Here is a 27270-nt window from a genome sequence, read left to right on the forward strand (position 1 = left end):
TTGTGTTTTATCCTAGGGCTAAACTGAACCTTGACCCTCCTATTTATGCTTCCCACATAGCTGACAGGAGCACACCACTAAACCCAGCTTATTGGTTGAGATAAGATTGTATTAACTTTTTGCCCACGTGAACCTTGAACCTCAGTCCTACTTTCTTTACCTCCTGGAGTCACTGGAGTGAAGTCTCCAGACTGCCAGGATGCAGACCAAGTCCTTAACATGTCTTTGAGAACAGTCCACCCAAAGTGACTGAGTGCATGATTGGAACTCATTTCTGCCCCAGGAAAAGTTTACTTAAGATGCACCAAAGTAAAAATCTTCTATTAAGTCAACTAAAAAAATATATTTGAAAGATGAAAGTTATATTATTATTGATTCTGAGCATAGCCACTGTATTGGCTATGTTCATACGTAAGTTTATCATTTTCAGATTTTCTATTTGGCTCTACTTTTAAGACTGACTAAAGCAAAGTACCAGTGGTTCACATCTGTTCAATCCTTGCAAGTTGAGAGGCTGAAATCAGGAGGATCACAGATCCAGGACAGCCTAGGTAGAAAGCTCTGCAAATTCCATCTCACTAGAAGAAGGCATGGTTGTACACATCAGTCATTCCAGCTACAACAGGAAGCCTAAAATAGATCATGCACCTAAAATAGGTGCATGCTGGGCAGGAAGCAAACCCTGTCTCAAAAACAATAGTCAGCTGGGTGTCAGGTGTCCCAGGATTCCCCAATGACCTATCTTCTTCCCACTAGGCCCCACCTATGAACTGTTTCATGGCCTCCCAAGAACACCACATCTTCCATATATGGTCCTCTGGGGATCCTCCAGGTCCAGACTGTAGCAAAAGCTTTTATCTTGAAATGTGTGCAACCTAGCAACAAGACAATTCACTCCATAATTATTTTGTTTTAGATTTCCACCTATCATGGCTGCCATCCGACTACGAGAATTTCATGAACGTCGTCCGATGATTCCACCCAGGTAAAGTTCTTAAAGCTGGAGTTTTTAGAGACCTCATGCCTAAACTCCAGAAGTTCCACATGTCCAACTGGGACAAATAAAGACACATGATGAAAAACAGAAAGGAGTTGTATTGTGTGGTAGGCGCTTCAGCACTTCCACAGCCATCTTTGGGGGTTAAACAGGGAAAACTGAGGGGAAGGGCTGAGAAGATATCCATAATTAAAACAGTCCCAAGTCTCAGAGGTAGCAATCAGGTGGTCTGATGGCTGATCCAGACCCTTCCTGAATTCCAAGATGGCCACAAATGGCTGCAGGATGGGATAGCTCAGGACAAAGCACACGGGCACAACATGGAGGAATCTGGGGAGCAGACAGCCTTTATACTGCTCCCAGCTCATCTGTGGGCCCAAATAAGGTCTTCCATTAAGGTCATTGATGCATTTCAATTTGCTCTTTGTACTGAACAAGAGGTAAGGATCTAGTTTCAGTCTTCTGCATGTGAATATCCAGATTTCCCAATACCATTTGTTAAAGAGGCTGTCTTTTAGCTGGGCGCTGGAGGCTCACGCCTATAATCCTAGCTACTCAGGAAGCTGAGATAGAGGTTCAAAGCCAGCCCTGGCAGGAAAGTCTGTGAGACTCTTATCTCCAATAAATCACTAGAAAACCAGAAATGGAGCTGTGGCTCAAGGGATAGAGCGCTTGCCTTGAGCTGAAGAGCACAGAGACAGCACCCAAGCCCAGAGTTTTAAAAAAAAAAAAAAAAAAAAAAGCTGTCTTTTCTCCAGTGTATGTTTTTGATACATTTGTCAAGAATCAAGTGGTTGTAGCTGTGATACTTTATGCCTGTGTTCTCTATTCTATTGCACTGGTCTATGTGTGTATGTTTTTTTTTTTTTTTGGTCCGGTCGTGGGGCCTGAACTCTGGGCCTGGGCGCTGTCCCTCAGCTCTTCAGCTCAAGGCTAGTGCCCTACCACTTGAGCCACAGCGCCACTTCCGGCTTTTTTCTTTTTGCTTATGTGGTGCTAAGGAATCGAACCCAGGGCCTCAGGCATGCAAGGCGAGCACTCTACCACTGAGCCACCTTCCCAGCCCGTGTGTATGTTTTTGTTCCAGTACCATGCAAGTTTTTTATATTATTATTCTGTAGTATGATGTAAATAGGTATACTGTGATATCTCAGTATTTTTGCTCAGGACTACTCTAGCTACTCAGGATTGTTTTGCACTTTAATGTACATTTTAGGATTTCTTGTTCTATTTCAGTGAAGCATGACATTGGAATTTTGATAGGGATTACATTGAATCTATAAATTGCTTTCAGTAATATGACCATTTTCACAGTGTTCTGTCAATCATGAATATGGAAGGTCTTTCCATCTCCTAGTACTTTCTTTAATAGATACACTTTCTTCAGTGTTTTATACTTTTCATGGTAGGGGTCTTTGATTTCCTTTGTTAAATGTATTCTTGGTTTAAAAATGGCCCCCCTCCACTCCCCCAGTTTTTGGTGGGGAAGTTTTGTTATTGTCGTTTTGGTTTCATTTTTGATTTGGTAGTTGGGGGGAACTGCAATGAATGAGATGTAATCCATGTTTTTCTCAGTATGTTCATTATTGGTATACAGAAAAGCTACTGACTTTTGTATTTTTATTTTTGGTACTGAGACTGTAGCCTCTTGTAATTGCTTGGGTTTTTGCTTAAGATTGGAACTCTACCACTTGAGCCACATCTGCAATTCCTCTATTCTGATTTTGTGCCCTGCTATTGCAGAAGGTGTTTATCAGACCTAGGAGGTTTTTCTTTCTGGTAGTCTTCATGGTCCTTTTTGTGCGTGTGCTGATCCTCAGGCTTGAACTCAGAGCCAGGGCACTGTCCCTTAACTCTTTCTCTCTATGCTAACATTCTCCCATTTGAGCCGTGGTTCTGCTGTGGAGATAAGAGTCTCAAGGACTTTCCTGCCTGGGCTGGCTTTGAACCATTATCCTCAGATCTTAGCTTCCTACATAGCTACAATTACAGGTGAGAGCCACCAGTGCCTGATCTCATTCTCTCCTCCCTCTCCCCTCTCCCCTCCCTTCCTCCTTCTCTCCCCTCCCTTCCTCCTTCTCTCCCCTCCCTCCCTCCCTCCTTCCTTCCCTCCTTTTCATGACAAGGTCTCACCATGTAGCCCAGCTGGTCTGGAACTCACTGCAGGCCTGGCTGGCCTCAGTGCCTGGCTGGCCTCAGTCTTGCTCTCTGCCTATCTCAGGCTCGCTAGTTATGCTCTTACAGGTGTGGACCATCATACTAAGTTTCTTTTAGTTTGTTCCCTCTCCCGTTTTAATTGGCATGTGATATGTACTTGCTGTCTGCCCTTAAGTGGAGGAATCATGTAGTTTATTAGAAATAATGCTCTTCTGAAAAACAAGTCATCATACACACATAAATGATTCGTGGCTCTGGCTTAGTTCATTTAACCTGTCTGAGCCTCTTTTTGCTGTGATGGAGCAAGGTGCTCTTACTTCTCACAGGTGGCTTTGGAACTAGGAGTCTTCTTTTCTGCATGAGGCATGAAGCCCCACACACGGGTGGTGTGGAGGAGCGCAGTCCCCATGAGTGGCACAGCTCCCTTGGGCCGCTGCCCAGGCCTTCACCTGGGCATCTTGAATCTTGTCTGTGGCTAAGCCCAGACCCTACTTCAGTTATACTCCTCTCCTGGGGGACAAGTTTGCTCTTGAACACCTCGCGGGAGAGTCCAGCTGTCAGAACCTTTAAATAATGCCCAGGGGAAGCATACCGGCGTGACCACCTGCTCCCACCGAGGAGAAGGCATGCAGGGCTGATTCAGAGATCGAGCAGAGCCCTGGAGGGCTTCGACGCCCAGGCTGGGGTCACGGCATTCGCTTCTGTGCATGGGAGCAGTCGGCATTGCACAGTGGCGGGCTCACCGAGGCATTTCCTCCTAGGAGGGAAAAGGTCTCTTCTGAAGAGTGGAGTTTTTTTATCTCCAAATTGCAAGCTTTTTCGTGTTTGAGAAGGCCACATGGGGAGCTTGGGATGTTTATCCACAGAGTTCCAGGCAGCGTGTGTCATCTTTTCCTCCCCCCGCCCCTGCTCTCCACTTCTCTCTCCATGCTGCCCTCCTTCCAACGCCAAGAGCCTGGCATGCTTTCCTGCCCTCTCCACACTCCTGCCAAGCCTGCCTAGGGAGCTCCCAGATTTGTCACTGGGTGCTGGGGAGGAAGCTAGGTGCTGCACTCAGAGCAGCTGGTGCAGACCCATCTGGGGCCGTGCTGGGCTCACTTTAACCAGGAGCCCCAGGCAGCAGCACCGCTCCTGAAGACCGTGGATGTCCACCCAGCACCCGTGGGCTCTCCACCACTGTCAGGCAGCTCCAGGGAGCCTTGGGAGGGACAGGACAGGTGCCTAGACAACCACGTTCCAGCCCTGCACCCAGACCTGTCATTTGTTCCTCCTTTGAAGCCAACTTCTCTCTCCCCTGCTGTAATCTCCTGCTGTAACTCAGGGCTCAGTCATATTATTCCAGCCACTGAGCAAGTCTAGACAGTCTGTGGTTTGTGGAAAATCTGAACTCCCAGTGTCCTGTTTGCACAGACAAAAGCACAGCCTGCCCTATTCTGGACTTCCTTTTATACAAGAAAGGCAGCCCCCCAGACCCTTGCTGGAGCTCAGATTTTGAACACTCTCCAAAGGTCCATGCGTTGGATGTTTGAGCTTCAGCTGGTGGCCCTTTGGGGAGGTGGTCTCACTTTTAGGTGGGGCCTGGTGGGAGGAAGTTAGGTTATTGGGGGTGAGCTTTAGCCAGGAATTCTGGGGCTCAGCCCTTCCTCTTCTCTGTTTTCCAGATGCCAGGAGGTGAACAGCTTGCTCCACTAGGCACTTCCTTTATTTTTGGCAGTAATGGTGGCTGGACTCAGCCTCACCCTTGTTGAGCCTGTACCCCTGTACCCCTGAGCCAGGCCTGCTTCACCAAGGACTCTTGCCACGATGCATTTTGAAGCCACAGTCAGCACAAAGCAACAAGACCAGCTGGTTATAGACTGGAAACCTCGTCCACACTCTTCTCAGAACCCCTTCCCCATCCCATTTGTTCCCTCTTCACAGGCCTTGGAAGGACCAGAGCTGCTGCTTAGCTCTGTGTCCATATACCCAGCGGAGTGCAGGGTACCCTACCTGTCTGCATGCCGCAATGTGGGCTGACTGGCACAGTTTTAATTTCTGCTCATCACATAGATTCACTGTAGACATAGTGCATCTACTTCATGCACACTGCGTTCCTTCCCACTGGCTCCCCCCCCCCACTACCAAGGGCTCAGAATCTGAGAACGATTAACAGAGACCCAACATACAGACATCTTCCCAGCAATGCTCATCTTCCTGAGGTCCTTCCCAAGGACTAGCAACATTCTTCCCAGTGTCTGAGGCCTGTGCCTTTTCCCGGACACTTCTCCACCCCTCCACATCTGAACCAGTGGCTTCCCAAGAGTGCTGAGCGGGACATCCTGGCTTTACAGGCTCATGTTTATGACTCAAAACAGCCCCACAGGGCCAAGGCCAGCCGGAGACCGCTTCCACACTCCCCAGTGCCTCACAAAAAACAGGGCTATGAAATCTTGTAGCCATATCATAAATAAAGCATGTTTTAGCAATGATCATATCTATCCCATTAGCTTTGTATATTCTGTCTGTCTGTCTCTCTCTCTCTCTCTCACACACACACTCATACACTCATATGCTAGTACTAGGGCCTCATGCTCTTGCTTGGCTTTGTTGCTCAAGGCTGGTGCTCTGCCACTTGAGCCACACCTGCATTTCTGGCTGGTTAATTGGTGATGAATATCACAGACTTTCCTGCCTGAGATGGCTTCAAACCGCAATGCTTGAATCTCAAATCGCATCCTCCTGAGTAGGATTACAGGAGTGAGCCAACTGCACTCAGCTTTTTTTACCCCTGATACTGAACCTGATGTGTCAAATAGGTTCTGATGAATCCTGAAAACAAGTAACATTTGATTACAGCTATAGAGGCTGGGTGTGGGGGTGGGCAGGTCTGGCACAGAGAAGCTTATCAGATGCTGCAAGAAATCCCTGGGCTTTTAGCTGCTAGGAGCCAGAGACAAAGTTCAAAGCTAGTATCCTGTAAAAAAATGATGGTAATGATTGCTGTTTTCTTCCTACTTTCTCTACTAGCATATTCATTAGTCACCAAGGAAAGGACCTCCAAGGTTACTACCCTGGGCAACTAGCAAGACTGCATCGTGATTCCAGTGCAAAGATACACAAGTAAGGCCCATTCCTTATCTTCATTTCCAAGGCCATCAAAGGGAGAATGATAGCATAAGGTGATATAAAGGAACCACATGATCTCAGAAATAATGGTGACGGTAATAATGGTCTGTCCACTTAATAGAAAGCCTTAATAGTTTAAATTTTAAGGCTCATACCTATAATCGTAGGTACTCAGGAGTCTGAGATCTGAGGATTCTGGTTCAAAGCCACTCTGGGCAGAAAAGTCTGCAAGTCTCTTCAGTTAACCATCAAAAAGCAGGAAGTAGCCAGACACTGATGGCTCAGGCCTATAATCCCAGCTTCTTGGGAGGCTGAGATCTGAGGATTGCAGTTCAAAACCAGCCTGGGCAGAAAAGTGTCCATGAGACTCTTATCTCCAATTAACCATCAGAAAACCAGAAGCAGCACTGTGGCTCAAAGTGGTAGAACACTAGCCTTGAGTGAAAAAGCTCAGAAACAGGGCCCAGGCCCAGAGTTCAAGTCTCATAAAAAAAAAAAAAAAAAGGAAGTAGAGCTGTGTCACAAGTAGTAGAGCACCAGCCTTAAGTTATAAAGCCAAGGGACTGAGAGATCTTGAGCTCAAGCTCTGGTACCAGCACAAAGCAAAACAAAAACAAATGAAAACCACTCTTTAGAACATTTAGAAAAGATGGAAAAGCTGGGTAGTCAAAAATTTTTAAATTGAAGATTACCCAAGTCACTGTCCCAAAGTAATTCTTCAGAACCTATTATGCAAAAATCTATTCTAAAATAGTACAGAATGGTATTGTGATACTTCATTTTCATTTTATCTATTTACTATTTTTGGTAACATTTCTATTGGGATAAATCAAATACCATTCAAATAATCCACTTAAATTGTGTTTATACTTAATATGTTATAGGCTTTTTTCCATCTCAAAATTAAAAATCTAAGCCAAGCACCAGTGGTTCATACTGTAGTTCTAGCTATTCAGGAGGCTGAGATCTGAGATTGAAGCCCAAACCTAGCCAGGGCAGGAAAATCTGTGAGACTCTTACCTACAATTAACCATCAAGAAGCTGGAAAGGACTCTGTGACTCAAGGTGGTAAAGCACTAGCCTTGAGTAAAAGAAGTTATGGACAGTGCCCAGGCCCCGAGTTCAAGGTCTAGAATAGGCACCAAAAAAAGAAAAAAGGCACAAAGAGGTTTAATTCTACAGCATTGTTTTTAATTTGCACGTCTATATTACCAACTTAATATTTCCCTATTCTTTAAAAATATTCTTTTTCTGATTGCCATATAGCAGTTGTACACCTGACATTGGGATTGAAATCCATGAACACAGTGTGAGAGTCAGAGCAGGGTAACTAGTATATCTGTCATCTCAGATGGTTCCCTATTTTTTTTTTTAACATGGAAGAATTCCTACTCTTTCTGTGATTATTAAAACACTTTGACAAGCACTGTTAGCACTACATCTTTGCTGATGGGCACCTCCAATTGCTAGACTAGCTACAACAAAATATATGGATATTTTTAAGGTCTCAATACTTACCACCAATGTGTATTTACATTCATATTACAAACAAGTTGTAACAGTGAACTGATACTTTCACAAGGGTCAGGAGGTATGTTGGCTTTACGTTTTGTTCTTGTTAGGTGAGGACAGGTTTTAGGTCTATGAAACGTTCAGATGTACTGCAGGGCTGGTCTGACAGAGAAGGCATTGGCGCCATGGACTCAGCTTCCCGGGATGCTAGGCTGAACCTGGGCTAACTCTCTCGCACCTTTGCTCTGCCCGGCCTCGGGAGGGTGGGGTTCTAGAAGTTCTTGGTCTTCTGGTCACTTCCTGGGGGTAGATGCCTGATGAGAGAACGAAGCGCTCCTCTCTGAGGCGCTCATCTATCGTTTTTGTTTCCATTTAGACCACTCATAGACTTGTCCATTCCATCCAAGGCTCCCTATCAGCCTGAATTAGACCAACAGACGCTCATTCACTATATCTGCTTTCGAAAACACCAAAAGCCTCCTGAACCATGGTATAAGGAAACCACTTACCAAAGAGACTTTTCTCTGCCATTCTACAAGATTGGTAAGTCCAGTCAAAGTGGTCTTAAGTCAGTGAGATCAGCCATGCCTGAGGCACGCTCAGCACCTCCTGTGGGCTGGCTATCTCAGGAAGTGTGCTGAGGACCCACCAGTATGCTGCGGTCAGAGATGTGAGCAAGGGTCTGGTGCAGAAAGAAGTGACTAGGACCCACAGTGCCTTCTTCCTGCTTTGCTGGCTGCCGGTGTGCGGCACTTCAGGATGAAGATGAAAAGGGCAGCTAGGAATATGGCCTAGTGGTAGAGTGCTTGCCTTGCATGCACGAAGCCTGGGTTCCATTCCTCAGCACCACATAGACAGAAAAAACCAGAGGTGCTGTGGTTCAAGTGGTAGAGTGCTAGCCTTGAGCAAAAGAAGCTCAGAGACAGTGCCCAGGCCCCTGAGTTCAAGCCCCAGGACTGGCCAAAAAAAAAAAAAAAAAATGAAAAGGTGTCTTTCTTGGGACACAGCTGGAGTGTGAGCCCAGCCACAAGATAGAACAGTGACCACACCTAACATACAGCTGGAAAAACTTTCCCTCGTTTGCCAGCTTCAGTGATTTTATGACACAACCTGACATATTGGGGCATGGTCTAGAAATTCTGAACTGCCCTGTGGTGTTTCTGTCTGGCAACACAAGTGAGCAGGAAGGGAGGGAGGGAGGGCAGAGGTGATCCCAGATGCACATGACACCAGTTTCCACATTCCTGGCAGTGCTGTCATCCTCAGTGCTGGGCTTTGAGTTGGCAGACCATGCTTTTTTTCTTTGCAATACTGGGTTTGAACTCAGGACCTTGAACTTTCTAAGTAGGGTCTCCACCACTTAAGCTGTGCCCCTGATGTTTCAATTTTTTTTTATTTTTTGTTGGTCGTGGGGCCTGAACTCTGGGCCTGGGCGCTGTCCCTGCGCTCTTCAGCTCAAGGTGAGTGCTCTACCTCTCGAGCCACAGCGTCACTTCCAGTTTTCTAGTGGTTTATTGGAGATCAGAGTCTCATGGACTTTTCTGCCCGGGCTGGCTTTGAACCATGATCCTCAGATCTCAGCCTCCTGAGTAGCTAGGATTACAGGCGTGAGCCACCGGCACCTGGCACATTTTAATTTTTTAAATAAAAGTCTCATGTTTATGCCTGGTCTAGTTCTGAAAGTCCAGTTCTTCTATTTTCACTTCCCAAGTCGTTAGGGTGACAAGCATGAACCAAGTGTACCCAGCTCACTGGCAGACTTCGTGATAAAGGAGAGCAAGGGAGCTCAGGATAAAAGGAAGGAATTGTGAGGCTGGGAGAGGATGCTACTGGATCAGGAAGGGCCAGGATGCCAGCAGGGCTTCTCGCCTTCACAGCTGGAGCACACCTTTCCTTTCTAGATGACTGGGTGATAGCATCTCTTTAGTAGGAGGGAAGCCAGCTAACCTCGGCTCCCAGTGATAGGAAACAGAGCCTTCTTTCCCTATGGGACAGAAATCTTATTAGACAGATTGACATTGAAGGCCTTCTCCTTTGGCTTATTTTACACAGTTCCGAATGAATTCCAAATCTATGAACATTTAGTAAAGCCATGGTCTATTTGCCACCTACTATGTCCCCCAGAAAGTCACCAGGGAAGGTGAAATGTGACACACTAAAGTCTTAGAAAGTAAGTTACTACCAGGTAGAGAGCAGGAGCAGCCTGCCTGCCAAATTTTTGGCTGATAGCACACCCTTCTGCAGAAGTAAACTTTGCCTTTGTTCTTGTCTATGATTATGACTCTGCTAGTTCTTGGAGAGCATATTTATGACAATTGACAATTTGATGTTGGGCTCATTTTTGTTCAGTCCTGCAATAAATTCTTAATAGCGCCTATTTATGTGGCCGTCAGTGTGCTTGGCTTTGATCAATGCTACATGAAGCAAAGAGAGACAGTTTCCACACGAGATTCAGTGGGTGAAAACAGCACAGGCGCACCATAAAATGCCACTTGTTAAATGGTTTGAAGTAGAGACTCTATGTTGCTATGGCAGCCTATTAACAGACCAGAAGTTTTCCTTGCAAAAAAGATTGACTGAGAGCTGAAGGGCAAGGTAAAAGTTAAACTAGACAAGGAAGAGAACAGCACGGTGTGTCCAGGCTGCCCAAAGGTAGGCCAGCTGTCTCAGGAACCTGGCGACAGGTGACAGCCTGAGAGGCCAAACTGATAAGGACTCGGGTGACACCTGCTTTTTAAAGAACCTGCAGATAACAAGACTGAGGTGGCTCATGCCTATGATCCTAGCTTCTCAGGAGGCTGAGAGCTGAGGAAAGTCTGTGAGATTCTTATATCCAATTAACCACCAAAAAGCTGAAAGTGGAACTGTGGCTCAAGTGGTAGAGAGCTAGCTTTGAGCAAAAAAGTCATAGGGACAGTTGCTAAGCCAAGTTCAAGCCCCAGAACCAAGCACAAAAACAAAGAAAAAAAGAGCAGACAGGCAAAAGTTGTTCTGCCAGAGGCCTGATAAGAATGCCAGGAATCTGTGGGAAAGGTTTTCCACAGAGAAGTAAGGTTAAAGTATGTCAAAGCACAGGCCCTTAAGCCACTTGGCCTGTCTCTGGGATTAGATCTCCTCTCCTCCACTTTCTTTCCTGTGCAGTATGGAAGCCAGTGCCCAATACTCACAGGCAAGTATGCCAGCACTGAGCTGTGCCTATGATTGGGTGTTTGAGCACAGTGCTTTGTCTAGATCAACAATGAGATCTGCATTTCAAGCTCAGTGCTCTGAGGCTTCTGACTGGGACTTGTTACAACAGACTAAATATAGACCATGATAGGTGTGGTTATTCCCTTCAAAGAATTCTTCCTCAATTAAAATTCTCAGCCCATTCTATTTCATTGATTTATTTAAGAACTGCTTATGAAACACTGACTACCGTGGAGGAGGAAGAGCAGACTCGTCTTCAGCGTGCTGCCTGGGGGAGGAGACCAGCCCGGGAAGACTTTGTCCTTGTATTACTCACCCCAGTACCCAATGATTCCTCTTTTAAGCTGAGCACTCCTAAGCAGAGCACTCCTATAACCCTAGCAATGCAGGAGGCTGTGAGATCTAAGTGCAGAGCTATCTGGGGCAGGAAAGTCCATGAGACTTACTTGTAATTAACCACCAGAAAACCAGAAGTGGAACTGTGGCTCAAAATGGTGAATGCTAGCCTTAAGCAGAAAAGCTAAGAGATAACACCAAAGACCCAAGTTCAAGCCCCACGACAAACAAAAAAGAAAAAGAAATTTCTTTACATGTAGTTGACTTGCTAAGGATGGTAGAATAGAACAGTAAAAACCTAGGGACTTGGGAGTCTGAGAATCCTGGTCAAACTCAGGCTTCACCTCTGAAGCACTGACAGGGCTTGGCAACCTAGAATTGGGACATTAAATGCAAACTTATGAGGGTCATTTCATTTTACTTACATGTTGGCGTACCTAATAATAATCCTTATCACTTGGAGACTATAAATAAGTCTTTTTTCCATATATTAAACACATTCTTTCACCTTAAATCTCATAAATTATTTTGTTTCAGGGCACAAATGCTAAGAGGAGTATCTGTTAAAATATTGGGGGGGCACTCAAAGCATAGCTCAGGAGGTATCACCCCTGATAAGCAGTCACAAGGGCGAGTTCAAACCCTAGTCCCATCAGAAAATAAAAAGTAGAAGTGGGTAATCTTAAAATAAATCAATTGTTTTAAATTCCAGGCTGGGATCAGAAATTAGCCACAGTTTCATCAAATCCTGCACCACTGAATTCACTACCAGAGATGTATCGTTGTCAAGAGAGAAGCAGCCTTGGGAGAGATGCTTTTAACTAAATAAATCACAGCATTCATATAAAACAACTTTTGGCATTCTTAGTGACAATGGTTGCAGTACTTTTAATTCTGATGTGTATGTGGATAACTCTTAATTCTATATCTACATGTTGCCAATTCTTTTCAGATGAGGTTGTTCAGCCTAGACCCAGGAATCATGACCCAGCCTTCAGAGAACTGACTGGCAGAGCCCTTGCCTAGCCAGGCCCTGGGTCATTATGGGTACTGGTGAGTACCCATAATATTTCCACTCCCAATCCTTGACACCCCCTACCCCCATCCCAGACCCATTGGGAAAAAAGCAACACACACACAACTCAGAGCCCAGGCAGAAGCTAGAGACCTTAGTCTCAGCCCTGTGAAAGGTTACCATGTAGCTGGTGCCTGTGGCTTTGGCAGGGGGAACATGGAAGACTATTGAACTCCATGAGTGTAGGCCTGTTGCTATTCTTTTGCTGTGATGTTAGAGTCCTCATCAAAGAAATAACGGTATGGTAGATCAGGCATTCGGGAAGGTCCCACGCAGCAGTTTGGGCAGAAGTATTGCATGTAAGAAAGCCAAATTGGTATCCAGAGCATCTATTCCAACAGCAGCAAAATACTGCTCAGCCCATAATGGAAACAAGTCAGCTGTCACTAGGAAGCTGGTAATCACTCCAGAGAAGGGATGGTACCATACTGCAGGCTCACATTTAGGTTCTCATTCATCACACCCAGTACTTTCCTATGGTAGCACATAAACCTCATTCACAAGTGTGTGTAGAATCTTATCCCCTACACAATGAATTTCAACAAGACTGTGCTTGCCTCCTAGCACATTCATATGCATAGCATATGTAATTACACCTAGCACATTCATATGCATAGCATATATAATTACATAACTTCCAATACAGTTGAATACTTATCAATGATTTTAAAGACAAAACAGATTACCTCTCGTATTAACAATATTTCACTTCTAAAAAAACACTTGGCCAAAGTTGAACCATCAGTATCATAGTAGCAATATGTGTATTTTTTAATTTCACCAGTCCTGGGGCTTGAACTCAGGGTCTGGGCCCTGAACTTCTATTCCTCAAAGCTAGCACTCTACTACTTAAGCCATAGCGCCACTTCTGGCTTTTTCTGTGTGTGTGGTATTGAGGAAGCGAACCCAGGGTTTCATGCATGCAAACACTCAACAACTAAGCCACATCCCAAACCCGTTTTTAGTTGTTGTTTTTTTTTTAAGGTATTGCTGACTTCTGATTTGGAAAGGAAAAATGAGTTAACTGTATATTTCCTTCTGAGCCATTACTGAAAATGTTTCAATAATGCAGTGCTTATATCCAAGATAAGGATATGGACTTTAAAAGCCCATTCAATTTCCACTAATATGAACAGAATTCACATATTTTAACATATTTACATATTTCAACATACAGATCACTAATCTGTATGGACTTGTAATACCACCTACACTGTTTATTTATTGAGTCTAATGATCTGCTCCTATTTTAGAACTCTTCTTGGACCAAGTATTAATAAAAATCATACACTGGAGAAATATTTAGACCTTCACAAAGATTTTGTTTCTAATGGCTCCTTACCTTGCCCACACCCTGAAAGGAAGCAGCAGCTCCTTTACACCATGTCTCTACTGCCAGAACAAAACACAATACACATAGCATACTAGAAATATTTGGTTCTTTTTAATCAGCTGTTGATGGCATAATAAAATAAATTTAAGTGGTAACTAATTTAAACATTTACTAGTTCACAGAAGGATAATCTACAACACAATATGTTATGCCTAACTATCTAAATAACACACACACCCCTTTTTTGTTTTTCCAAATAAAGGAGAAATGAAGGCATGATCAAATTTATGGCCAACAATTTGGGTTCTTTAGACACTTGCATATGATTTTGTAGATATACTGGCAGGCACAATGTTGAAAACCAATCCATTAGATTTCGATTTTTAAAAAAGGAAAGCTACACATCTCAGTTCATGTCTAAAACTAAACAAAAATATCCACTGAGTATCATAATAGATTTTTTTAATGACTATTTAAAAAAAAAAACATTATGGTAGTTGTTTTGGGGAAGCATCTTTTCTCTTTAAACACTTAACGCATTAAATAATCTGTAGAGAGAAGCAAGTTCTGTACAAAGGGACCCATTGTAACACGCCCCTTCTCCCTGCCAAAGCTCAATTTTGCAATGGTCTCTGCCAAAAATACCAGTTCATACGTTAAGACAGAATCCATGGCATTACGGAGTTCACAAAGCCCATCCTGCCTTCACTTTTTCTAACAACAAAGTTACAATGAAAGAATGATCAGAATGTAGAAATGCTTGTGCAAAACTGCATTGTTCTTACTATCTACAGTACTAGGGGGCAAAACTAAGGAACATACAATGACAATGAAGAAAACCTACACTGGAGGTGACTCAGGTTCAAACAAAAAGGGTTCTACCTATTACTAAACATTGAAAGGAAACGTGGCACCATGAGCGGCAGGAGCAACAGGCGATTCGGCCATTATGCCAGGTGAGGAAGCTGGCACCAGAATATGTCCAAGTCTATCTCCACAATAGCCACCACCTCACAGCCTGGAAACCGGTGCCAGGCTCCACACACATTCCATGTCTTCATTCTGGAACTTGTAAGTCGTAAAGGAATATTTGAGTAAGTCTCTTCCCTCCCTGGTAGGAGTGTTTCTTACATCCCTGGCCATCCTTAAAAGAGTTGAATCATAGACTCTCTGGATTTACCCACACCAATCCATTTCACTGGAAAACAGAACAAAGACAAAAGGACATAAAGAGCATCAATCATCCATCCAAACTTCTCAGGTCACCATTTTCCCTAGAAGCTTGTGCTTTCTGCTCGCAGACAATGCCTGTTCCTAATGGGCCACAGACACAGTCAAGGTAGTCACCTCTTTTCTGCTTTTTTGTGGTTGGTAGTACTGAGATTTGGGCTCAGGACCTCATATTTAGTAGTCAAGTGCACTTCCACCACCCAAGCCATGTTCCCATGCTAACACGCTACTTGAAATGTACAACATTTATAACTTCTTAACCCCTAGTGACTAGTAAACTAAAATACTGGTCTAAACCAGCAGAGACTGGAAGAACTTTTGATTATCTGATACCTAGAAAAGCATCTTTGATAAATAGATAAGTAGAAGTGTCACTGCACCTTCTATACCAAGTAGATACTGAAGTGTCACTGCACCTTCTATAGCTCAAAAAGTAGAATTATAGACCAGCTTGCATGGCCTGCCACACCAGCATGAGGAACCCCTAATCATTTGCAGCCCCTGGCTTTAGGGGATCTGTGAAGTTACTGGGTTCCACATCACTGTTAGCAAAAACTTTTATAAGTGTTCACCAAAGTCTTTGTTAGATTCACTGCTATTTAGTTCAGAAAATGGTAGCCAGTAACAGTAGGCAAATATGCTTACTCAATTTGACACCACACAGAAAGGCTACTGCTCATCAGGAAAACAAGAACCACAATACAAAATCAGTCTATGCATACTAGATTTTACATGGAAAATATCCTGTCTACTTTTTCTTTCAACTCCCATTCATGTAAGAAGATAAACAAAAGCATCTGGTAAGAGACAGACTCCACAGCCGGGCACTGGTGGCTCACGCCTATAATCCTAGCTGCTCAGGAGGCTGAGATCTGAGGATTGAGGTTCAAAGCCAGCCCGGGCAGGAAAGTCCATGAGACTTATCTCCAATAAAACCACTAGAAAACTGGAAGTGGTGCTATGGCTCAAGTGGTAGAGTGCTCGCCTTGAGCTGAAGAGTGCAGGGACAGCGCCCAAGCCCAGAGTTCAAGCCTCAGGACCAACCGGAAAAAAAAAAAAAAAAAAGACATACTGCACATAACTTTATTGTGCCTATCTCCCTGGCCAGCTTTAAGTGTTCATTTTTAATAGAGTTTATCCAGTCCATTTTTTATTTTCTACTAATGTGATTTCCTCTTGTATATAGTTATTTCCTAATGTCTATTCAAATAAACTTCTCCAACTCTTAAAGGTGGTTTCACTCAAATGTGGTGGTGGTGGGGGGGGGGGGGAGCCCATAAACTAGTTTTCAGTAAGGGTGAAAATCAAAAGAATGAACGGTCACGGGGTAAAAGCAAAAACATGTCAGAGAAGCTAAGAGGGAATCTACAAACTTGTGGTAAAGCGCTTGCCTAATAAGTGCAACTGGGTTAGATCCCCAGTAACAAAAAAGAAAAGAAAAAAAAAGTTGAAAAACCCAAACAGAAACAAAGTATTACATTATTGTAAGGTCTGCACCACGAAGGCAGGGCAGACTCCTCCCTCCTCTTGGCCAAGTCTCCACCTGTGTCACCTAGGTAACTGGCACACCTGGAAGCAGTCAATTCACCCTCCTCCAAGACCACATCTTGGGCTGGCCCTGGTCATGCCTCCCATCAGACCATGGGAGGGTCCCGGGCCCTGAGGTCATAGCTGCATCCAGTGTGGCCATACCCTTCCACACACCTGGCTGCACCTTCCCCTCAGTTTCCCACGCAGGATATCAGCTAGCCCCTTTCCACCGTGTGCTCTCCACCATGCACTGCGGGGTAGCAGTTCAGTAATAAACTTCTCCTTCCTGCCTGAATTCTCATGTGGTCTCTTCATCAGCTACCTAATTAAACCAACCTATTCAATTTACCTTACAATTATGTGTTCTAATATACTGCTGGGAATCCTGAGACCTCTTCAAACCAATAATCTTTGCTTCTGTTTGGAAGGTCAGTTAAGGCAGAAAGAGCAGGGCTAAGGTACAGCTTGACTAGCAGCACAAAGCCCTGAGATCCATATCCACTTCCCTGCTCCCGAATACAATGATTTTTTTCTTTAAATAGAAGATCCTAGTTCATAAAATGTTTACCTGGAATCTGAAGCTCATCTTCAACAAACCGAACATACTGTTGTGCATTTACAGGTAGTTCCTTAAACGTCCTTGCACTGGATATGTCTGTGTTCCATCCTGGGAGAGTCTTGTATTGGACTTCAACTTTATTTAAGACATCATGGTTAGCTAAAAGTGAAGGAGTAGATACGTTCATGGTACATCTTGTTCATGGTACATCTTGTTTATTGTCAAAAATCTTTTGGATGAGGGGGAGGGAGAGGGGGGACACACACACACACAAAAAAAAATCTTTTGGACAAAGTTCAAACACTTATCAAAACCCTTGGCATCAGAAATGTGTTGAAATTTAGAAATTTCGGGCTGGGAAGGTGGCTCAGTGGTAGAGCGCTTGCCTTGCATGCCTGAGACCCTGGGTCTGATTCCTCAGCACTACATAAGCAAAAAGAAAGAAGCCAGAAGTGGCGCTGTGGCTCAAGTGGTAGAGCACTAGCCTTGAGCTGAAGAGCTGAGGGACAGCGCCCAGGCCCAGAGTTCAGGCCCCACGACCTGACCCAAAAAAAAAAAAAAAAGAAACTTAGAAATTTCCTAGGTTTTAGAAAGGTAACAATTGCCAACAAAAAGTAACAACACTACATTCACCAAGTGGGGAAGTTTCCTGAAGCAAACATTTCTGGAGCTGTATGTGATCATTCACTCCAAGTAGAGAGAGGCCACACAGTTCTAACATCAGTTCACACCAAATCAGTCCTGCCTGGGAAATGACATTTAATGCCAAACTTAAAACTCCATTTTCAGAGCACCTCAGATTTCTATACTATCAGCTGTGGATGCTGTAACGACAGAACCTCCCAGAAGGCTTGCACATACTTATCTTCTTCAGAGCCTCCCCTGACCTCGTCCTTCACACAAAGGAACCACTGTCCACGTTCGATGGCATGTGGGTGTGGGAACACAGAGGACTGGGTCACTTGGCCTAATGTGGAACAACTCTGAAGAGCTATTCTAGCCCCACAACTCTCCAAAGGATCACCAAGGGCAGCACCACAGCTCAACTTTCTCCACCTGCCTGCTCCCATTTCCCTCACAGCATGCTGCTCACACTTACGAACCGCTGCAAATCTCCACACCAATCTGTTTCTAGAGAACTCAATTTTAGACGTTGATGCCAATAGTTTGAGAAGGATCTAAAATGGGAGCTGAACTGAATGAATCAGCCCTGTTGAGTCCCTTGGTTCCTCTTCCACTGTCTACCACAGCAGTTATGACGCGTCTGCTCCGTGTGGCCCATCCCAGCATGTTCTCAGTTGATCTCTGTCACACTCACGGGAGGGCGCTCTGTATCAGCATACACTCATCCCAAAGTCTCCCTCCACTGCTGCTCCCTTGGTTTGTATGTACCCTCACGCTCACTACCTGCTGTCACATGCTAAGCAGGTCCTTGCAGACCATGTAGAACCTGGTCCCTTTCTGCCTAAGTGCTTTCTTGGTTGGGATTTGGCCTGCTGATGAGGAGGGAAAATAGAGGTAGATCTATGTCACCTGGTGCCCCCTTTAAGGCAGAGGCCTCTACGCATCAAGCAAGGGAAGCCCTAACATTAGTAGATGGCAGTGAATACGCTACAGACTCTGAGGGTTTGGACTGCACCAACCCAGTGTCTCAGCCAACATCTCGTCATAGCAAGTGGCTTGGTCATAGCAGATTTGTTGGAGTTGAGATTATAACATTCTCTAGAGCTCTACTGTCTAGGTAGCCAAGTCCTGAGACTAATTTTCTTCCTTACCCCCCTCCCTATAGGACATGAGATTCTCTCCAGATGCTGCTGAGAAAGGCTTCTGACACATTTTACCTTAAACTGCCTCAGTCTTTATGAATGCATTCATCAAAGGCCATCCATTCCCACTGTCCCAGTGTGCTGAGTCTTCAATGCTCTTGGTTCTCAATTCCTCAGATTCTGCCAGTGTTTTGCTTTGCATTAGTGTGACAAGAACACTTAATAGCTTATTGCTTAATTGCCACTCCACTGCCCACTGGCAGTGATTACTGCCAGGGACCTCCCTTTCCAGCCATGATGAAACTCACAGTTCCAGACCAGTTCTGAAACTATGACAACTGAAGAGTTATCCCAGGAAATGAGACAAAGAGCAGAACAAGATGGTTTCCTGAGAGACAGAAAGGAAACAAGAGCAAGTCCTTTCAAGACACTGGCATGGAGACTGGGAAGGTGGCTCAGTGGTAGAGTGCTTGCCTTGCATGCATGAGGCCCTGGGTTCGATTCCTCAGCACCACATTAGCAGAAAAAGCCAGAAGTGCACTGTGGCTCAAGTGGTAGAGTGCTAGCCTTGAGCTGAAGAGCTGAGGGACAGCGCCCAGGCCCAGAGTTCAGGCCCTATGACTGACGCCCCTCCCCTTATCCCCTCCACCCCCAAAAAAAGAAGACACTGGCATGGACAGAAAATGGCAGCTCTACTAACCTCAAGTGAAGCAGAAACAGATTGGCAAGGGAGAAAGCAGAGGGAGCTGTAGACACAGGGCCCCTGAAGAATGGTCCAATGCCGCAGCCTCGGCTCAGCTCGGCTGGACTGTTGGGGCAACAGCAGAACTGTCAGATCTCAGCCGGTAGCTGTTGTGCAGCTGAGGGGCAACAGTGCTGGTGAAAGAGCAGGCTCCCCAGAGCTCAGTATTGCTGAAGTCTGGAAAGAGCTCGTGAGTACACTTTAGTAACTCTCCTGGCTTCCAGCTGATATGCCAGAAAGGCTATTTCTTAAGAATTAAAGCGGTACCCTTGAGTAAAACCTACCCCCAATCTCCCCACACCTCTCTCTACTCCAACCCCTAATAAAGCCAAATACCACCTCCCCTAAGATCCACAGAGGAGAGAATTGGAAGAATGACACACACGTTTAGGGCACATCTTGGGTTTCCATAAGTACACACTGGCAAAGCACAAAACAAACAATAAAGTTAAAGATGACTAGTCTCAATTTGATGGTGCTCTAAAATAACAATCATTACTACAGAGAGGAAGATAACAGAATCTCAGTCTCTGCACTATATATCTACAGTGTTCAATACTCAGCCAGTCACTAGGTGCAGAAACAGTCCTTAGGCATTTCACAACTAAGGAGTAGATTAGTGAAGAGAAACCAAACTTAAGATGATCTAGAAGTTGCAGTAACAGGAAAGTAGATAATATTAAGAAAATTCAATCATTAGGCTGGGAAGGTGGCTCAGTGGTAGAGCGCTTGCCTTGCATGCATGAGGCCCTGGGTTCAATTCCTCAGCACCACATAAGCAAAAAAAAAAGAAAAACAAGCCAGAAGTGGCGCTATGGCTGAAGGGGTAGAGCGCTAGCCTTGAGCTGAAGAGCTGAGGAACAGTGCCCAGACCCAGAGTAAAGGCCCCATGACCGGACCCCCCAAAAAAGAAAAGAAAATTCAATCAGTAAAAAGGCATGTTTCAAAAGAGAAAAAAAGGCCAGGGGCTGGTGGCTCACGCTAGTAATCCTAGCTACTCAGGAGGCTGAGATCTGAGGATTAAGGTTCAAAGACAACCTGGGCAGGAAAGTCTGTGAGACTCTCATCTCCAATTAACCATCAGAAAACTGGAAGTGATACTGTGGCTTAAGTGTTAGGCACTAGCCTTGAGCTGAAGAACTGAGGGACAGCATCCAGAGTTCAAGCCCCACGACTGACCAAAAAAACCCAAAAAATTGTGAATATGTGAACTATTGAAATATGCCAGTAAGGAACAAAGTATAAAACAGAACCAAGAGCCGGGCGCTAGTGGCTCATGCCTGTAATCCTAGCTATTCAGGAGGCTGAGATCTAAGGATTGTGGTTTCAAAGCCATCCAGAGCAGGAAAGTCCCTGAGACTCTTATCTCCATTAAACCACTAGAAAACCAGAAGTGGCACTGTGGCTTAAGTGATAGAGCACTGTTTTGAGCTGAAGAGTATAAGGACAGCTCCCAAGCCTAGAGTTCAAGCCCCCAAACAACAACAACAACAAAAAAGAACCAAATGGAAATTCTAAAAAACAATCTAGTCATTAAATAATTATATAGCCAATCATTAGAAAGTATCAAGTCTGAAGGACAAAGAAAAATAAGGACAGATAATGACAAGGATTATCACAAAAGGAAAAGAGAAAATACTTAAGAGGCCAGGAACTTACCAGATGATAAAATAACACAGGAATGTCTGTCTAGAAGGACCTCTTTTGAACTCACAGTAATGAGCTGCAGCAGTGAGAACAGCAGCAGTATTGTAAAAGGGTTCAGAGATGACTATCTCAACTCCAGGGCTGATGGAAGGAGATGCTATTATAGGACTAAGAAACCTGACATAGGAGAAACCTGACCTGATGAAAGAATCCCTAAAGACTAAAAGCCAGGCCACAGTGCCTCCTTCAGAGACAAGATGAGCTTCATTAGCATTGGGTATAGCAATCAAGGTGACAGCTAAGAGAGGGTAGTCATCAGAGAAGAAAGCAGTTGGAAGACAGACAAGTAGTCAACAAGGCCATCAGTCAGTCTGTAAAAGAAACTTTCACTTCAAAATGAAGTTAAGGATGGGTTATCAAGGGGCTGGGGATAAAGTCCCAATAAAAAATAATGACTACCAGGGCTGGGAAGGTGGCTCAGTGGCAGAGTGCTTGCCTTGCATGCATGAGGCCCTGGGTTCGATTCCTCAGCACCACATAAGCAGAAAAAGCTGGAAGTGGTGCTGTGGCTCAAGTGGTAGGGCGCTAACCTGAAGCTGAAGAGCTGGGGACAGCACCCAGGCCCAGAGTTCAGGTCCCATGACTGACCCCCCCCCCAAAAAAATGACTACTGAGTAACCTCAGAATCTAAATTAGTTTTCACAACCGTCACACAAGTGGCAGAGAGGCTAAAGCTAAATGGAGGCTCTGCCCCATTCAACACAACAGCTAGTTGACTGGGAAGGAGGACATCTAGGCATTCTGAAGACTTAGACACAAGGATCAAGGTGACACTGAAACCACAGCACCCTGTCAGTGACGGGGCCAGATTATAGATGGTATCTTGACCCAGCTTCAGCCCGCAGCATCTCACTGGCTTCACAGATTTACCTATTCCTTAATTCTCTAATCTTCAAACATAATGTAGGAACATGCTAGAAACTGTATATTGGTTCCCTGGAATGTTATCATGGAAAAGGAGACTTTGAAAATCTTTAAGGCCAGTAAATAATGGCTCACAACTGTAATCCTAGCTACTCAGGAGGCTGAGATCTCAGGATCACAGTTCCAAGCCAACCTGGGCAGGAAAGTCCATGAGACTCTTATCTCCAATAAATTGCTCAGGAAAAGAAAAAAAGGGCAGGAAGTGGCACTGTGGCTCAAGTGGTAGTGCTAGCCTTGAGCAAAAAAAGCTCAGGGACAGCACCCAGGCCCTGGCCCAGAGTTTAAGCCCGAGACTGGCAAAAATAAATAAATAAATAAATAAATCTTTAAACACAGACTGGGGGAATGGAGGGGGGGGGGGGTGTAGAGGAAGAGTACCTGGAAAATGAGGTATGGTTTCACCATCTAACTTGTAAGCAACTCCAACTTTGATTTCTGTAAACATGTCCAAAATGTCCAACTTGGTAAGAGCCAACCTAATTTTAAGGAAAAGGCAATGGTAAGCATCCACTCTTAATACCTATCTGATTGTTGTGACAGGAGGAGAAAACTCATGCAAAGTTCAAAGTTCCAAAGCAACTCTGAAAACAGGTTAGCACTGTATTTTAAGGCATGTCATACATAAAACACTAGAGAGCAACGCATTGGTGTACACTCTTCCGCTGAATTACTTCCTAGTGATGACCACAGGCCTCAATGGGAGCTCCACTCTTGCTCGGGCTTCTTATGACAACACCAACTATGGGAGGCCCCAGGCGCTGTTATGGATGCCTCTGTGCCATGCTCTGGGACACAGAGATCACCAACCCACAGGGGACCACAAGGTCAAGCACACTCTCACACATGCCCTTAAGCTCTCCCTTCTGGTTACCATCTTACCAGCACTTCAACCCTTCCGGTCAGAATTATGAATGAAGAAACTGGGGCTGGGAAGGTGGCTCAGTGGTAGAGCGCTTGCCTTGCATGCACGAGGCCCTGGGTTTGATTCCTCAGCACCACATAAGCAAAAAGAAAAAAGCCGGAAGTGGCGGTGGCTCAAGTGGTAGAGTGCTAGCCTTGAGCTGAAGAGCTGAGGGACAGTGCCCAGGCCCAGAGTTCAGGCCCCACGACCGGACCAAAATAAAAAAACAAAAAAAATTTAATGACTGAAGAAACTATCGCAGGGACCTCTTCATGATATATGAAATTTCCCCCAAAAAAGGTTTCTAAGGGAAAATCTGTGAAAATTAAATATACATTGTATTTCTTCTAGCTAACCTACTTAGCTTGCCTTCTTTACTTTCTTACATGTCAGACTATTGTGATTCTTTTGTGCCAACTTTGGAGAGCTAGAAATACAACTTGGGGTCTCTCTTCTACTTCTACCTAGAACTACAATTTTGATTTGGAGACTAGGAGTGGTATTTTTCTACCAAGGCTTTACCCTAAGTCAGCACTCCACAAAAATCAAACCTGGCCAACAACTCTCCTACGATTTCCTTAAAATGTGTGGAGAACACTCACGCAGTAAATCCATTGATCATATGAGCATATTTGATTGAAACAAGGTCCAGCCAACCACATCTTCTTTTTCTTCCAGTAGTGACACCAAATTCCATACCTCTTGTTTGTAATAATTCTCCAATTTCCTAGAGAATGAAAAACAGAACTTAAAAATTAGGATGCCAATGCTATACACCTAGAGAAATATAGTACCTTATATAATAAGCCAAAGCCTCTTCTGATAAACTCCGCAGAGATGATAGATTTTATCTGAGGGCAGTAAACAGATCACCTTTGGCTTCAAAATCTAATGCTACATAGGTAACTTTGTAAAGTGTAAACTGCAAGATTTTTAAAAAACAGCTAAATTATACCTATTTAAAATAAGTTGTTATGATCTGCACATGTATATGAAGTGTCCCCCCTCAAGGTTTACGTATTGAAGGCTTGGGTCCCAGCTGGTGGTACTACTGAGAGATGACTAGTTCAAGTGCACTAATTTATACATTAATACTTATTATATTAATATAGTAATAGATATATTACTATCTGAATGCATTAATGCATTAATCTACTGATAAACTCATAACTGAATGGACAGCTAGGAGATGGAGTTACTGAAGAAGTAGGTACACCAAGAGTGTGCATCTGAAAACTATTACGGATTCCTTGGCCTCTGCCTCCTCCTACCTTCCTGGCTGTCCTGAAGTGGGCAGCTTTCCTCCACCACACCCTTTGTCTCAATGCTCATCTAACTATTGGCCCAGAAACAGAGCCAGACCATGGACTGAAACCTCCGAAACCATGAGCCAAAATAAACCTTTCCTGTCTTTGTTTCCATAGGAAGTTTGTCACAACAGTGGAAAGCTAAGGCATAAGTAATTAATAAGTAATAGACAAATCCAGTCAATTGTTCTGACCATAGTCTGATATTAAATGAAAGGCATAGGAAACCAGAATACATTATAGTCTGATATTAAATGAAAGGCACAGGAAAAACCAGAATACATTATAGTCTGGTATTAAATGAAAGGCATAGGAAACCAGAATACATTAAGGGGAAAACCTACAACAGGCATGCCTTTTTCTTTCCATAGTTTTAACTGGATTTTCTAAGAACTAGACTTACATTGTCCTGTTCTGTAGGGAAGGCGCCAATACCAACTCTAGTGGTATAAGCCTTCACCACGCCATACACTTCTCCAACATTCCGAGGCGGCATACCCAAACCCGTACAAACGCCTCCAACTGTACAATTTGACGAGGTTACAAAAGGGTAAGTCCCTAAAACAGAAACAAACATTAAGATAAGCACACTTTCATCTATACTTTCAAACAGAATTACCTTGACAAACTCTGCACCTGAGTATATTGTAGGTTTCTGACAGACTTGACAGAGCAGAACTGTCCCTGCCCTCCTCAAGCCTCAATGTCTTCTTTTGTGTTGAGAGCTATAAGGGAAGAAGAGCTTCCCCTAGAGTGGAGCTGGTAGGTGCATGCTGACTCAGCTCTACAGTGGACACTCACTCAGAAATCCACCCATACATTTGAACAGAACCCCTACATTTCAAGCAGATCCAATTCCCCATATAAATATTTAAGGTGCAGCAGCAAGCTGGAGTGACTGTAACGTAGTAAGAATTATGTGAATTCCACATTATCCCCAGCTCTGGATGTCAAGCCACGTATAATCTCAAATTACAAGAATGGTTAAGAATGGTGTACTTTTTCCCTCCTTCACACTAACTGTTCACTCTGCTAGCTGAGACACAACTTTCCTTCCAGACTGGCTAGGCATATGTAATATCACAAGCCCATATCCATTACAGAGAAACACACTCACTTTAGTATATTAGGGGTCAAAAGCCAGTGAGGTGTCAGCCATAGCTGAGAACAATCAGCATAATCTGGGATAATTATGAATGGATGCAATCACCAATAAAGTTACCACCAATAAATAAGAGGGATAGTAGTTTGAAGAAGGTAAGCATTGACCTTCTGGGGATGAAGAAGATACTCTGAATCCACTCATAAATCCTCATGCTCAGTGGAAACAGGTTCTCATAAGTCTAGCAATATGCATGTTTAGTGTATACTTCTCTTTTTTTTTTTGAGCCACAATGCCAATTCCAGTTTCCTGGTAGTTTACTGGAGATAAGAGTCTCACTGACTTTCCTGCCTGGGCTGGCTTTGAACCATGACCCTCAGATCTCAGCCTCTTCAGCAGCTAGGATTACAGGCATGAGCCACCAGCATCTGGCTACTATATATTTATTTAAAGAAAGGTTGAATAAGATTCTTCCATTGAATTTGTCTTATTTTACTATTACAGAGAAATGAGACTTTGGATTAATGAGCCAACTAATGAACTTTACCATTTATAGAATTCCAAATCCACCGATTCAAGATGACTGCATTCCCCTCCCCCGCAGTGAAGTACCAAATTGAACACACATATTGTGTTTCCTACAATATTCCTTTAAAAATCTTGGCATAAGATGACAAACTTCCACTGTGCCTAAGCTCAAGCTAAAAGCATCACCTTGGAGCTCCCTGTGCTCACATGAATTATTTACACCTTAAGTACTTTAGGTTCAGTCAGGCTCCCTATGAATCACAGTGTCACTTACCAAAATCAATATCTAACAGTGCTGCATTTGCACCTTCTACCAAGATTTTCTTTGGTGGTCCATGTAGGGCCTCATATAGGAAATAAACTCCATCTCTCACCATTGGTTTAATCCTTTCCATATAACCCTATGCACAAAAACAAAAACCAGTTTCCATGTACACCAATGTATTCACAAAATAACCAGTATAAGTATAATTACCTGACTTTGTAACAGTGAAAACTGATCAATGCAGAGTAGAGCTGGGCACCAATAGTTCACACCTATAATCCTAGTTACTCAGGAAGCTACAATCTGAGAACTGGGCTGTGGAGCCAGCCCGGTAGACAAACTTGGAGACTCCTATCTCCAATTAACCAGAACAGCTGGAACTAGAAGCATTGCTCAAGTTGTACAGCATCATTAAGAAAAAAAAAAAAAAAAACAGAACAAAACAAAAAACAGGAACACCTATCACCTATTAGAATCTTCTTACCCAATTCCATTTACTATTCTTCATCTACTTCACATTCACATGGAAGATGTATAAGTAGACCTGAAAAGCCATATCCATACTTAGGCACATAAATTATTTCCAAGTTGTGAATAATAAATTTAAAATATTGTTGCATAATAGAACAAAAAGAAGATGGTAGTCTACTTTCTAAACAATTACAAATACCTAATATTTTGGAAATATTTTTTTTTTTTTTTTGGGGTCCAGTTGTGGGGCCTAAACTCTGGGCCTGGGTGCTGTCCCTCAGCTCTTCAGCTCAAGGCTAGCGCTCTACCACTTGAGCCACAGTGCCACTTCCAGCTTTTTTCTTTTTGCTTATGTGGTGCTGGGGAATTGAACCCAGGGCCTCATGCACTGCAAGGCAAGCGCTCTACCACTGAGCCACCTTTCCAGCCCTTGGAAATATTTTTTAATTTGTAAATACGGGCTATTCAGTGAAGACTATTCTAGAACAGCATATAGTCTGTAGCCTCCTGGAAATGATGCTGTTAATTAGCATA

General features: G+C 44.0%; 2 protein-coding genes across 2 annotated transcripts in view; one reads left to right on the top strand and one right to left on the bottom strand.

The window, feature by feature from the left end:
• Positions 1-929: 929 nt before the first annotated feature.
• Positions 930-12121, top strand: CUNH1orf100 (chromosome unknown C1orf100 homolog). Its single transcript, XM_042701189.1, has 4 exons — positions 930-985; positions 6161-6253; positions 8148-8314; positions 12009-12121. The coding sequence occupies exons 1-4, from the start codon at positions 930-932 to the stop codon at positions 12119-12121; spliced, it is 429 nt and encodes a 142-aa protein (XP_042557123.1).
• Positions 12122-14187: 2066 nt separating this feature from the next.
• Positions 14188-27270, bottom strand: part of Adss2 (adenylosuccinate synthase 2) — a 32941-nt gene continuing 19858 nt past the window's right edge. Inside the window, exons 8-13 of the mRNA XM_042701187.1 lie at positions 26275-26401; positions 24774-24928; positions 23666-23790; positions 22541-22638; positions 17033-17182; positions 14188-14902 (exon numbers count right to left, since the gene is read on the bottom strand). Coding sequence (XP_042557121.1) covers positions 14850-14902; positions 17033-17182; positions 22541-22638; positions 23666-23790; positions 24774-24928; positions 26275-26401 — 708 coding nt within the window. The 3' untranslated portion in view covers positions 14188-14849. The remainder of the gene's footprint in view (positions 14903-17032; positions 17183-22540; positions 22639-23665; positions 23791-24773; positions 24929-26274; positions 26402-27270) is intronic.

The sequence above is a fragment of the Dipodomys spectabilis genome, unplaced genomic scaffold (genome assembly GCF_019054845.1).
Source record: "Dipodomys spectabilis isolate Male_0828 unplaced genomic scaffold, ASM1905484v1 ptg000288l, whole genome shotgun sequence".
Taxonomy (NCBI): Eukaryota; Metazoa; Chordata; class Mammalia; order Rodentia; family Heteromyidae; genus Dipodomys; species Dipodomys spectabilis.